Source organism: Anomaloglossus baeobatrachus, chromosome 3 (genome assembly GCF_048569485.1).
Source record: "Anomaloglossus baeobatrachus isolate aAnoBae1 chromosome 3, aAnoBae1.hap1, whole genome shotgun sequence".
Classification (NCBI taxonomy): domain Eukaryota; kingdom Metazoa; phylum Chordata; class Amphibia; order Anura; family Aromobatidae; genus Anomaloglossus; species Anomaloglossus baeobatrachus.
In genome coordinates, this window is record NC_134355.1 from 48140341 (window position 1) to 48155849 (window position 15509).

Here is a 15509-nt window from a genome sequence, read left to right on the forward strand (position 1 = left end):
CGCTACATGTTGCGTTTTTGAAACATGTTAAAATAACGCAAAAGGACGGATCCTGCGTCTAACGGACGCAAACGCACGCAAACGCAGGTGGACGAGAGTCCATTGAAAATGCATTGACATGAAAACGGATTTGCACAGGATCCGTACTTCCGTTAAAAAAACGTTTTTGACGGATGTTAAAAAGACGTAGTGTGAAACCAGCCTTAGTGGATGGGATTAATAGGACTCTCATGTCCAATGTGCTTCTTTTTTTATGCTGCGTAAACTGTGTGTGTGATCATCAGCATGTCAGTTTATTTTCTGGGTACGCTGAGTTTTCTGTGGGGAATTTCGACATAGATTTGCATTAAATGTGGAAATTGGGCAGGTAAAATATGCATCCAAAATGCATGTAATCCTCACCTAACGATGACAATACCAGGAGAGTTAAAAAAAACAAAGCAGCTTTCTTTAAAGGGAACCTGTCACCAGATTTGGTGACTATAACCTGTGGCCACCACCACTGAGCTCTTATATACAGCATTGCAGAATACTGAATTTAAAAACCCAGACCACTGTGTAGAACGTAAAAAACACTTTTATAATGCTCACCTTGGGGGACGGTCCGGTCTGATGAGTGTTGCTGCTCTCCGTTCCAGCATCTCCTCTCTGCTGCGATCTTCATCCTCCTTCTTCCTTGCCCAGTGTGGATGATGGGTCTACGTCATCCACACAAGCCAACATTGCGGCCATAGGGCAGATCAAAGTACTGTAATGCGCAGGTGCAAGGAAAGGTTAAAGACCACCCGCGCAGGCGCACTACAATACTTTGATCTCAAAGTGTTCCTGCGTATGGACCTCAATGCCGACTAGTGAGCATGACATAGAATGCGTCATACACATGGGCCTCAGAAGAAGAAGGACGGCGATCGCCGCAGAGAGGAGGCGCCGGACCGGAGAGAGTAGGGGTCAGACCGGAGAGCAGTGACACCTATCGAACTGGACCGCCCAATAGGTGAGTATTATAAAGGTGATTTTTACCTTCTACAGCATGGTTTGGGCTCTTATATACAGTATTCTGGATATAAGAACTCTGTGGTGGTGGCCGCAGCTTGTAGTCTCCAAATCTGGTGACAGGTTCTCTTTAAAGGATGACACAACAAACAGAGACATAAAATGAAGAGTCAAAAATGCAATAAAAACACAACTAAACTAATGTGCGGAAACTGATCGTGGGAAAGTAGCCTAACATCAATGATAAATCCACCCTCAAATTTTTTTTATAGGAGAGGTATACATTTTGGTGTCTTGTTTTCTGATTTCTATGTGTTTTACTTGTGTGTTTAGAATTTCCATATCCTTTTCCAAGATTTCTGGTCCCAGCAGCTACAAACACTGTAGTCGTGGAAAACACCCAAAAATGTAAACGTCTTCCACTGGTGATACAAGAGCCATAAATTTTATCCAAGTACCAGACATCCTTACAAATAGCCACAATCCTCTAAGCTCCAGAGCGAGCGGCTGTGTTAATGGGGCCTTCACAGGTGATTACAAGGCACCTTTGTGTGGAGCCGGCCCCGCTCTTGCTATGGCAGCTTTGCCGGGTTACGGTCATGTATTTCTTTTCTCATTATGATATAGGGCTATGTTTCCTGAAGACTTTAGCCATTTACTGCCTGATGGAATTTTTGCATGAATTTTAGCTGTAAGTTGTAAACTTGCATAAATTATATTAATAAATGTAGATTTTTTTTTTTTTTATTTTTTTTTTTTAGGTTTTTCTTTACTTACCTCCTTCCTCACAGTGCACCGTCTTCTCTCAGGCCATTGCTGGATGCTATAGTCAATGCAACAGGTAGGTGCTAGACAGAATTGTAAGCACTGGCAAATTTTTAGTAGCCCCCTCCTCTTACCTATTAGGTGGCATTTATAATATGAGGGTCTTCATATGTAGACGAGGCGCCTTTGGTCACTATTCTACTACAAGGCCTGTATAAAACAGCAATATCAGCTCCCTTAACACCCAGTAAGCCATAGCAGGTAAGTATAAAAATACATTTATGTCGCAGTGATGAGTTTCCTCCTGTACACGTCACACTGATGACCTGTCTCAGGCGCTGCTGTCTCCGGCGCTGTTGTTAATTCCGGGTCCGCGGTGCAGTGAATATGTTGCGGGCGGAGGGGCCACGCTCGCTACGCTCGGGTCCGGGGCTGCTGCTCGGTGGCTCGAGCAGTGGGCCGGACCCGGGGACTCGAGCAGCGCTCCTCGCCCACGAGTGAAAAGGGGGTGGTTTGTTTTGGGAGATAGTTCGTGACGCCACCCACGGGTCGTGGTGATAATGGGCACCACCGCTGCTGGTGACGGGCATCCCGGGAGCGATGGTAGGGAGCAGCTAGGATGTTGTCCCTTCCGTGGGTAGGGATTGGTGATCCCAGGGCCCGGTGGTGGAACGGGGAGGCTGGATGGCTAGGGTGCAGGGTTGCAGGGGCAGCGCGGCGCGGTGCCGGATGGCACTGTGGTACTCACTCAGGCACAAATTCACAGAATCTCTGGTAAACCAAACGGCTGGATGGACGGGTCCCGCAGCCGGCTGCAGTGTCTTTGCTCTCCCCGGACAGGTTGATGGTGGCTGTCTTTCCCTGCACCTGTGTAGAATGTGTTGACTCCGATGGTTTCCCAACGGTAGTTCGCTCCCCGGCGCATATGTACCGAAGGAGCCCGTTTTGCCCGCAGGTGCTGGCCCTTGGATCTCTAGCCTATGGCGGTGGCTTTTTATCCTCACTGTGTGAACTGTTGTCTTCTGTCGAGTCTTGGGTGTTAGGAAACCCCTGGGGTTCCGGTCACTCTCGGATTTGACCGTTGGTGGTGGTTCCCAGCCTAGTCGGGGTCCGATGGCCCTGCCTTTGTGCTTAGCTTCACTCCGCTCCCCCGTTCGGTACCGGCGGGACACCGCCCGACCCCAGTCCTACGGTTCCGCAGAGGTCCACTAACTCCTGCAGACGGCCATCACCGTCTGCCGACCTTGCTGACAGTGCCTGGGCTCCTACCCAGACACTAGCAGTTTCTCCACTCCATATTGAACTCCTCACTCCACTTCCACTCAACTCCAAAACTCGACTCCAACTAAAACTGACTGCTTTTTCCCGCCTCCAGGCCTGTGAACTCCTCGGTGGGTGGGGCCAACCGCCTGGCTCCGCCCCACCTGGTGTGGGCATCAGACCCTGGAGGGAGGCAACAAGGATTTTGTTTGACTGATGTAGACTATCCAGGGGAGGGGGTGTGAGTGATGTTATGTCTGTGACTACCTGGCTAGTTCAGGGCGTCACAAATATGCATGAGCATAATGAGCATGACCTGGAAGCAGCAGACAGCAGTGCTGGAGACACACGGACAAATTTTCTTTTTTAAGGGGCAGGTGTTTTCTCTGGTACACGTCACACTGATGTGACACGGATAATATCAGTGTGCGGTCCGTGTGACATCAGTGCTGCTGGCAGAAAATGAACATGTCGTCGTGTGGAGTACATGGACACACGTGTGCTCCACACAGACACATGGTCCGTGTCAAAACACATACGTGTTCGCAAGCCCATTGATTTTAATGGGTCTACTTGTGTCCGTGTCTCCGATAGTGTGTGTAAATGGACGTCACATGTACCGGAAACACGGATGTGTAAAGGAGGCCTTAATCAAACTACTGACACAATGCCATCCATGTGCATATGGTAGTGCCTAGTCTGCCCCATCTATTTAAGTGAAGTGATCATTGCTCCAGTGTCGTGACTCCTTAGTTCAGCTGATCAGCAGGGTTGACTTCTGAGATTATACTTTGATCATTATTCTTATTATTATTTATTATTTTTATAGCGCCATTTTTTCCATGGCGCTTTATATGTGAAAAGGGGTATACATAACAGGAACAAGTACAATAATTATGAGCAGTATAAGGCACAGACTGGTACAGGAGGAGAAAGGACCCTGCCCCCCGAGGGCTCACAGTCTACATTGTATTGATGAGGATACAGTAGGTGAGGGTAGAGATGGTCGTGCGGGCGCTGTATCAGACTGAGGGTTACAGCAGGTTGTAGGCTTGTGGGAAGAGGTGGGTCTTCAGGTTCGTTTTCAAGGTTTCCAAAGTAGGCAAGAGTCTGATATGTTGGGGCAGAGAGTTACAGAGTATGGGGGAGGCACAGTAGAAATCGTGGATGCGATTGTGGGAAGAGGAGATGGAAGGGGAGTAGAAAAAGAGATCTTGTCAGGATCTAAGGTTGCGTGCAAGTAGGTACCGGGAGACTAGGTCACAGATGTAAGGAGGAGACAGGTTGTTGATGGCTTTGTATTTATTGGATAGGGTGTTTAACTGGAGTTGTTGGGGAATGGGAAGCCAGTAAGGGGATTGGTAGAGAGGAGAGGTCGGGGAGTTGCGGGGGGACAGGTGGCTTAGTTGAGAAGCATAGTTTAGAATAGGTTGTAGGGGTGCGAGACTGTTAGAAGGGAGGCCACCATGCAAGGGGTTTTAGTAGTCCAGGCATTGATGATCTATTATACAGTGGAACTGCTACAAAGCAAACTGTATGCATCATAAAAAGGGTTTCTCCTCATTATACACTGACGAGCAAAAGGGTAACAATGTTTTAAACATTTGACTTTTGGGCTCCATGTCTCACCATCCACTACAGCTTTGAGCATGAGACTGCCTTAATTTTATAGACAATCATCTTGGCTATCTCGTACATAAATTTGACTTGCAGCTATTTAGCATATGATTAGTTAAAGTTGTTAGAGTTGAAGAATCTCATTATGTCACTGCATTGTTACTCTTTTACTCCTAAAAATCTATTTTGCCGGTTGGTTCTCTTTAAGGATGATTACTTGGAATACTGCGAATACAGAATATATAGGTAAATTTGGTTCTCTCCCATGTTATTCAGGTGAACTTCGCTGGGGCATCGATGAAACCGCCGCACAGTTCGAAAAGGTCCTTTACTTATACAAGAGCGGCTTATACCTGTCAAATGTTACATATGTACCTAAAGCTGGTAAGTATTTACTCTAACTGATACTCATTTCATTGTCTGCTGAGTGAGAGCTGTCATCAACCTGTCATTACGTCTGCCATAGCTAAATAATACAAACATTCCACTGTACAGCGTTTATATAGTAGAGGCAGACAGGAGAAAAGTATCCAGTCTATTATCAGAGCCTCGGTGGAAGTTCACCTTAATTAAAAGATTATTATCATAACAAGAAAAAAATAAGGATGTGGAACAAAATTAAAAAATAATAAAATAGAAATAAAATATACATTGTACTTAAAATATACCTTAACTGTAAATACAGTCTAATCATTTTTTGTTAACGGCCTACAGTGAAGGAAAGGTTAGTATTTGATCCCTTGCTGATTTTGTACGTGTGCTCACTGACAAAGACTATAATTTTAAGGGTAGGTTCATTTAACAGTGAGAGATAGAATATAAAAAATAAAATCCAGAAAATCACATTGTATAAATTATACAAATTTGTTCGCATTTTGCAGAGAGAAATAAGTATTTGATCCCTCTGACAAAGAAGACAATACTTGGTGGTAAAACCCTTGTTGGCAGCCCAGCAGTCAGACGTTCTTTGCTGTTGATGATGAGGTTTGCGCACGTCAGTAGGAATTTGCTCTACTTCTCTTTGCAAATCATCTCTAAAGCATTAAGATTTTGAGGCTGTCGCGTGGCAACTCGGAGCTTCAGCTCCTCCATAAGTTTTCTATTGGGATAAGGTCTGGAGCCACTCCATGATCTTAATCTGCTTCTTTTTGAGCCACTCCTTTGTGGCCTTGGCTGTATGTTTTTGGTCATTGTCATGCTGGAAGACCCAGCCACGACCATTGTTAATGTCCTGGCGGAGGGTAGGAGAATGTCACTCAGGATTTTACGGTACATGGCTCCATCCATTGTCCCATTGATGCGGTGAAGTAGTCCTGTGCCCTTAACAGAGAAACATCCCCAAAACATAATCTTCCTACCTCTATGCTTGACAGTGGGGACGGTGTTCTTTGGGTCATAGGCAGCATTTCTCTTCCTCCAAACACGGCGAGTTGAGTTAAGGCCAAAGAGCTCAATTTTTCCCTCATCTGACCACAGCACCTTCTCCCAATCACTCTCAGAATCATCCAGGTGTTCATTGGAAACTTCAGATGGGCCTGCCCATGGGCCTTCTTGAGCTGTGGGACTTTGTGGGCACTGCAGGATTCTAATCCATTACGGCGTAATGTGTTACCAATGGTTTTCTTGGTGACAGTGGTTCCAGCTGCCTTGATATCATTAACAAGTTCCCCATGTGTAGTTTTAAGCTGATTACTCACCTTCCGCTGATCCTGGATACCTCACGAGGTGAGATTTTGCATGGAGCCCCAGAACAATGTGGATTGACACTTATTTTGTATTTTCTCCATTTTCTTGCTATTGCACCAACAGTTATCTCCTTCTCACCCAACATCTTACTTTTTGTAGCCCATTCCAGCCTTGTGCAGGTCTATGATCTTGTTCCTGACATCCTTAGAAAGCTCCTTGGTCTTGCCCATATTGTAGAGGTTATAGTCTGACTGATTAATTGAGTCTGCGGACAGGAGTCTTTTATACAGAGGACAATGTAAGACAGCTGTCTGTAATGCAGGTAACGAGGTGATTAGAAACGTCTTAAGTGTACTTTATATGCTACGATATCGGTACCGATATCGCTAGCGAGCATATCCGCCCCCGTCGGTTGTGCGTCACGGGCAAATCGCTGCCCATGGCACACAACATCGCTAACACCCGTCACACGGACTTACCTTCCCTCCGATGTTGCTCTGGCTGGCGATCCGCCATCTTTCTAAGGGGGCGGTTCGTGCGGTGTCACAGCGACGTCATATGGCAGCCGTCCAATAGCAGAGGAGGGGAGGAGATGAGCGGCAGGAACATGCTGCCCACCTCCTTCCTTCCTCATTGCCAGTGGACGGAGGTAAGGAGATATTCGTCGCTCCTGCGGTGTCACACATAGCGATGTGTGATGCCGCAGGAACGACGAACAACATCGCTACTTACCAGACAACGATTTTTGGTATATGAATGACCTCTCATATACCAACGATTTTTGTCTCTTTTGCGATCGTTTAAGGTCGCTCCAGCCTGTCACACACTGCGATGTCGCTAACGACGCCGGATGTGCGTCAAAAACACTGTGACCCCGATGATATATCGTTAGTGATGTCGCAGCGTGTAAATGGTCCTTAAGTGTCTGTAGGAGCCACAACTTTTAATGGTTGGTAGGGGATCAAATACTTATTTCTCTCTTCAAAATGCAAATACATTTTTATAATTTATACAATGTGATTTTCTGGATTTTATTTTGGATATTCTATCTCTCACTGTTAAAATTAACCAACACCTAAAATTATAGACTGTTCATGACTTTGTCAGAGGGCAAACTTACAAAATCAGCAAGGGATCAAATAATTATTTCCTTCACTGTATATATATATATATATATATATATATATATATATATATATATATACATATATATATATATATACATATATATATATATATACATATATATATATATATATACATATATATATACATATATATATATACATATATATATATATATATATATATACATATATATACATATATATATATATACATATATATATACATATATATACATATATATATATATATATATATATACATACATATATATATATATATATATATATGTATATATATAAATATATAACAATATATATATAAAATATATGTATATATATTTCTAAAACAATATATTTATATACATTTATAAAACAATGGTTACTTTTTATGGTGTACCTAATGTTACCCTTCTTATTTGAGGATTCTAGCTATTGTTATGCACTCTATATGATTGTGGTGTGGGTCCTTTCAGAATTTGCATTGGGGTCCAGTTATACTTTTGAGTGTCAATATTGCAAAATATTTGTAAGCTGAGGAAATGAAACCATTTGTACTTAGAATCCAAGCCTTTAAAGGGTGACTTATCCTCCCTCTAGCATTTCCTTCATAAAACGCCTGCTATACCAAGATGGGGGGGGATAAAGCGAGGAGTATAACATATGGAGCAGTTGCCCTTCACGCGTCACCCCTCTGTTTTCGATAGGAAAAAAGCGATTTCTTTGAACAACACCAAGTGCGAAAAGTGATATTAACAATTACTCCGAAAATCCAGTGAAACAGCATGTGAAGCCCAGCGTTCACATAAAACGAGGTTTAACAAGGTGAACCCTGATCGGGTTACAAAAAAATGTAGGTCTTAAGCTTTAAAAATGTTTGAGTTGTAAAACATTTATAGTGCTTTAAATTCTAATGTACTCCGAACGTTGTTTCAGCAGCAGCTCTGGCGCAATGTATAGAGACGTACAAGGCTGCTCCTCTGTCGAACCTCCGGCCTAACTACCAAGGCAGATTTGGAAGCCTATTGTTAGTTTTTCCTTTGTAATAAAGACATTGATCTGCCAAGCACAATATGATACGTTTTTATATCTTAGACGGTGGAATTTATTTTATTTCATTTTCTATACCATTTGCTAAATTTCATTTTGCTTTACCAATGTGAAATTTTTATATTATTTAGAATTCCGCAAAAGAAATGTGTGCTTTATGGCAGCTTCAATTAATAGGGGCTTAAAAGGGATTGTCCACGTTTTCTTTATTTTAGATAAAATGTGTTTGGGACAAGACAAGACATTATGACACTTTATAATATATAAGTATTACAAGTTCTTATTTATTGTGGAATGGCAACAGCTCTACTATTCTCAAAATGCCAGTTAATGGAGGAGCATGTGACCAAACCTGTCCAATGGCCTTCTTCAATTGAAAACCGCTGAACATGAAAAAGCTGTTGAGACTGATGGATAGATCTGGTCACATGATCCATCATCAACAGACATTGTGAGAGTTCAAGTAGGAGGAGGAGAAGAAGGAGCAGAAGGAGGAGGAGAACATGAAATATTTATGTATCAGTATGTGCCAAAACATTATGACCCCAACACAGAAGGAAGAGAACACATAATAATTATATATTAGTATGTGCCCAAAAGATTATGACCCCAACACAGAAGGAGGAGGAGAACACATAATAATGATATATTAGTATGTGCCCAAAACATTATGACCCCAACAGAGAAGGAGGGGGAGAACACTTAATATTTATATATTAGTATGTGCCCAAAAAATTATGACCCCCAACAGAGAAGGAGGGGGAGAACACTTAATATTTATATATTAGTATGTGCCCAAAACATTGTGACCCCAACACAGAAGGAGGGAGAGAACACTTAATATTTACATATTAGTATGTGCCCAAAACATTGTGACCCCCAACACAAAAGGAGGAGGAGAACACATGGAAGTAGACCCTGGCCGATCAGACATTGATGACCTATCCTAAGGAAGGCCATCAATCTAAAAGTAGTGGACAACCTCTGCATTTTTTCTAAGGACGGTGTCACACTTGCGAGTGCCTCGCGTGTATCTCGCACGAGTCTCTCATTGCATCACCCGGCACGGACTCACACTTTCTGGACAGGAGCATCTTAGCTGCAAAGAAAAGCATGCAACCGATCAGCTTCTAGGAGGAGAGTGTGAGTCCGTGCCGGGTGATGCAACACGAGACTCGTGGGAGATACACGCGACGCACTCGTAAGTGTGACACCGGCCTAAGGGATATCACCTTTCTCCATGCTGACTACCATGGCCATCTTAAAGGGGTTCTATGAGATTAGGAAACTGTGCCTGGGGCTATTTACTTTAAAAAACAGTGGCACCCTTGTCCATAGCCTGTGTGGGGTATTGCAGCCCAGCTTTAATCAAGTAAATGGACAACAGTGGTGAAGCCTTTCGAGGAAAGCAGCAATGTTACTTTAATGTCCTACAGCCCCTTTAAGTACCATGGAGATAAAGATGAAAAGACATATTTCTAGGAATAGTCGTGGGAATTTGCTAAGAGATAAATCCCGAAATACCAATATCTTTTTACAACATCGGATAGGAGATAAATCCATGTTATGACAAGAGAAGTTCACGGACTCACATTGCTTCACAAAAAGTCAAGTACAGTGTGAACTGTTATTAAACGGCCTGCAATATAGCTTTGCGGGTCACTGGCCTGGAGGGCTCGAAAAAAAATGCTGGGCGTCTTTCCAGTTGGTAGCTAAAACTGGTAGTAAAATCCAGTCAGGTTTGCTGGGGCTGAAATAACTGGTCATTAAGAGTGATTAAAATCAGATTGAGGGTAATTCCAGCTATTTAAAACAATGAAAATCTGGTCACAAGGCATTTTTGGTTGAGAGACAAATCCTGATTAGAGCGGATTCTATATTTAAACCAACAAACACAAAGGTTGAATAAAGTACAGGACTCCGGGAGAAGTTATGTGAAGTATATATGTATATATATATATATATATATATATATATATATATAAAAAATATATATATATAATATATATATATATATATATATATATATATATATATATATATATATATATATATATATATATATAAAAGGGAATGTGTAACCTAAAGAATTGACCTAGAAGTTTAAATCAGGTTTTTGTGTTCCATGTATTTTCAGAGTTTTCAGAATCATTATCATTAGAAGTAGGATGATAGGGTATTATGTTCCAGGTATTTAAAAAAACCCGACATATATAGACAATACAATATATACTGCCCAAAAAAATAAAGGGAACACCAAAATACAAAATCCTTGTTTAAGTGTTCCCTTTATTTTTTTTTAGCAGTATATATATATATATATATATGTACATTTTTGCTTAAATTAATGAAGATCGTATTTAGAAAAAACCCAAACATATACTGTATATGTATATTCTATATGTATGTGTATATATATATATATATATATATATATATATATATATATATGTATGTATATATATTTATATTGACAACCTTGTAAGTGGATCCAGCAAAATGAGGAGATTCCAGGTGGCAGTAAAAAATTATTCCAACTTTATTGAGCAATTAAAATTACAGAGCTCATGACAGGTTGAATGCAGGAAACGTGCGATAACGGACTACGCGTTTCGGCAGTATGAAGCCCCCTTCCTCACGGTCCCAGGCCTTACACTCATTGAATATGTTAGCAAAAAGATGGCAACAATTGTCAAACGATTTACAGGCTTAAAGGCCCCGTCACACGCTCCGATATATCGTGCGATTGCATAAGTGATCCCACCCCCGTCGGATGTGCGTCACGGGCAATTCATTGCCCGTGGTGCACAATGTCGTTAACCCCCGTCACACGCACTTACCTCCCTAACAACCTCGCTGTGGGCGGCGAACATCCTCTTCCTCAAGGGGGAGGGACGTTTGGCATCACAGTGATGTCACACAGCGGCCGCCCAATAGAAGCGGAGGGGCGGAGATAAGCGGCCGGAACATCCCGCCCACCTCCTTCCTTCCTCATTGCTGGCGGGATGCAGGTAAGCTGTGTTCGTCATTCCTGGGGTGTCACACGTAGTGATATGTGCTGCCTCGGGAACGACGAACAACCGGTGCACAGAAGGAGGAACAACATTATGAAAATGAACGACGTGTCAACGAGCAACGATAAGGTGAGTATTTTTGCTCGTTAACAGTCGTTCGGAGCTGTCACACGCTACGACATCTCTAACGATGCCGGATGTGTGTCACGAATTCCATGACCCCGACGACATATCGTTAGATATATCGTAGCGTGTGACGGGGCCTTCAGTTGTAGTTTGTAAACTCAGAAACACACAGATCTGCATAGAATCTGTAGAAATAAAATGGTAAGAATTTTTTAAAATCCCGATTGGATGCAAAATTGCTAAATTTTTAAAGAATTAAAACAATAACACAAAATAAGTTGCAAATGTGGAAATATCCTTTAAGAGTCTCATATTGATTCTAAATAAGAACGAATCAGGAATTCCATATCCAAATCTTGGATCTTCTCCATATTGTTTTTCTTCGCCGGTTGAATATTCACCGTTTGACGTTTGCCACCCTCAAATTTATGGCTACATTTCTTATATTAGGCAAGTATTTATTTGTTTTAAACATGATTAGTCTGGAAATTGACCAGAACTTTGACCTTTTGATGATGTGATTTAGTGCTGAGAGACTTCAAATTCCATTGACTTCATTGAAGTAAGCTTCCTTTCTTGGGGAGACAAAGCCTTGATCATTAGTGGTAAGATAGTGCGAGGCTTAGTTTACAAAAACAATGATAACAATTTCTTCGGGTATACCTGTTGTGCCTTGGAGAAAAAAAAAGACAATAATTTTTGTAAAATGTTTTATTTTATCACAATTTAAATATCAGTTCTTTTTTTGCAAAGAATGTTAATTGTCAAAACATTTGACTTGTATTCTGCACCTAGAATATTTTTTTTTCATATGTAAGAATTTTTCCAGTCCGCATAAGGAATGTTTTAACAAGGCAAGATGTCAAGCGAGCCAGATGTCAAATCATAAATGCAGAGCTGCAATGTATTACCACTAAAATACTTTACTCAGAAACTATTGAAATTTGAGGTGCATTATTATTTTGCATTATATCCCTTCAGTCCATCTCCCGGAAGCTAAGCAATCTCATGGACAGCCATATTGAAAGTTTCTACTTCATCTAATCCAATGAATAAATTGGGAAGTGGAATTATTGAGTAGATATTTTGCTTAGACAGAGACCAGGTGTAATTTGGTACCTTACAAAATTACTTAAATGGGTAGTTCATTAGTTAGCATTACTGGCCACATTGATATAACGTTGAGAAACAAGGCTTCTCTAAAATAACTTGTGTTGGCAACAGTGGCTGTGGCAGCGCTGTTATGGTCTGCTCAGCCCCATCACGTGACCCCCGAGCTCCAGGACCTCTCATGTCCGATGATGTCACGTCAAATTCCAGTTGACCTGACATCACCGAGATTTTACCGTGCATAACAACCCAGCGTTACAGTGCCCAGCATCTCCCTGCTCTTTCCTTCACTGCAGAGCACCGCAGACAGGAGCGATGTTGGGCTCTGTTGACGCCGACCTACAGCCCAGTCACTCATGGAGACTGGGGCCCGCCTTGGTGATGTCAGGTCAACTGGAAGTTGACCTGACATCACTAGACATCAGAGGTCACGCAATGGGGATGATCGGACCTCAATAATGCTACCCACAAGCACTATTGCCAACATAAGGTATTTAAGAGAAACCTTGTTTCTCAATGTTAAATTGATGTGGCTTGGAAAACCAAGAAGTGAACCACCCCTTTAAGAATTCGTAATGACGAAGATGTCATTCATCCCTCAGTTATCGTGCCTCTTAGACCTGATCTTGTCCAGTCATCTTCTTTGGTCCAATCTTAGGTCATATGCCATTTTTAGCTTCTTCTGACACCTGGAATTTCAGCATAATTTGTCATCCAACATCTTTGGCTCTTCCTGCACTGTCTTGGCTGCAACGTTATTGATGAATATGGTTACGCGCACAACCACCCCAGAATTGGTGTATCCATTAGATGCACCAATTCTGGCACTCTGCCCTGCTCTTCCCAATTGCTGTGGAAATTGGGGTAATATTTTTTGAGCTTTACATCAGCTGTGTAATATCATCTGGCATCAAGCTCAGGGGTTAGTAATGGAGTGGTGTCTATCAGACGTCCCATTACTAACCCAGTAATCCTCCCAAAAATTCACACAGGAAAAAAACAGTCTAGTTGCATAAAGACTCCCCAACACTATCCCATGTTCACCAATTTTTTTTTTTCAAAAAAATTTTCACGAAGTTTTGTCATAGTCCACATTCCCCACTGCTTCTCCGGCGACTGTTTATAGCAGTAAGGTATAGCTATTCACAGGCAGTACTGAGTAGTGGCAACACCTCTTATCAGCGTCACTCGGTCTCGCTGAGTGCAGTGTTAAGCCGGCAGCTCTAATGAGAGTTGTAGTCACTACCCAGCACCTGTGAATAGCTGTACTTCCTGCTATGAACAGACACCAAACGTGCATTCAGGGAAAGTGGACTATGACAGGAGTTTTGTGGAAACATTTTTGATAATATATTGATGAATGAGGAAAGTGTGGTAGAGTCTTTATTCAAAGAAAGTAAATTTTCATGTGTGTTTTTTTGGGATTACTGGTTTAGTAATGGGGTGTCTGATAGATTCTTCTCCATTACTTACCCTTGGGCTTGATGCCAGCTGACATTACACATCTGACATCAACCCCCAAAAATATTACCCTATTGGCACCGCACAAGGGCAATTGGGAAGAGACGAGCAAACCGACAGAAGTGGCACATCTAATGTGATGTGGCAAGTCTGGGGCGGCTGCAGGCTCATATTTTTAGGCTGGGAAGGGCCAAATAACCATGGGACTTCCCAGCTTGCTAATTTCAGCAACCTGCTGTTTTCTTTACCTTGGTTGGTTATGAAAAATAGGAGGGACCCCACGTCATTTTTTTTAATTATTCATTTATTAGGTTAAACAAGGCTAAAAAAAAACCTTTAGTGCCACATGAAAGTCACTAAAGGGTGCAAGTGTACAAACCCTGCTCTTTTCTAATCTATACCTCCTATATCAACTCTCACTGAACTGCTTGCAGAGGACAATGTGCCAAGTACCACGCCCCAGAGTCTCATATAAGACCCAATAATGCGATGTGATTAGCCAATCACAGTAATGCCAGTAGCCAACATGGCTATGGCATTACCGTGTATGGAAGGAAATCCTGCATGTTTATTGGCTAAAGGCCCCATCACACGCTACAATATATCGGGCGATATGTTGTCAGGGTCACGGATTCCGTGACGCACATCCGGCATCGTTTGACATATCGTAGCGTGTGACAGCTACGAGCGACTGTTCACGAGCAAAAATACTCAACTTGTCGTTGCTCATTGACACATCGCTCATTTTCATAAACTCATTCCTCCTTCTGTGCGCCAGTTGTTCATCGTTCCCGAGGCAGCACACGTCGCTCTGTGTGACACCTCGGGAACAACGAACTGCAGCTTACCTGCGGTCACCGGCAATGCGGAAGGAAAGAGGTGGGCGGGATGTTATGTCCCGCTCATCTTTGCCCCTCCGCTTCTATTGGGTGGCAGCTGTGTGACGTCGCTGTGACGTCGAACGTCCCTCCCCCTTCAGGAAGAGGATGTTCGCTGCCCACAGCGAGGTCGTTCGGAAGGTAAGTACGTGTGACGGGGGTTCACGACTTTGTGCGACATGGGCAACAATTGACGCACAAACGATGGGGGCAGGTGCGATCGCACGACATATCGGCGCGTGTGACGCTGGCTTAACATGGGCAACAATTGACGCACAAACGATGGGGGCAGGTGCGATCGCACGACATATCGGCGCGTGTGACGCTGGCTTAACAGCCGCAAATGATGCTGGGTGGGGACTTGAGCATGGTGCTCTATTACCCGTGATTCTCGGCTGAGTAACGAGCGTGCCCAAGCACCCTGA

General features: G+C 42.7%; 1 protein-coding gene across 1 annotated transcript in view; it reads left to right on the forward strand.

The window, feature by feature from the left end:
- Positions 1 to 15509, forward strand: part of PKDCC (protein kinase domain containing, cytoplasmic) — a 96503-nt gene that overhangs the window by 65108 nt on the left and 15886 nt on the right. Inside the window, exons 4-5 of the mRNA XM_075339184.1 lie at positions 1755 to 1834; positions 4912 to 5019. Coding sequence (XP_075195299.1) covers positions 1755 to 1834; positions 4912 to 5019 — 188 coding nt within the window. The remainder of the gene's footprint in view (positions 1 to 1754; positions 1835 to 4911; positions 5020 to 15509) is intronic.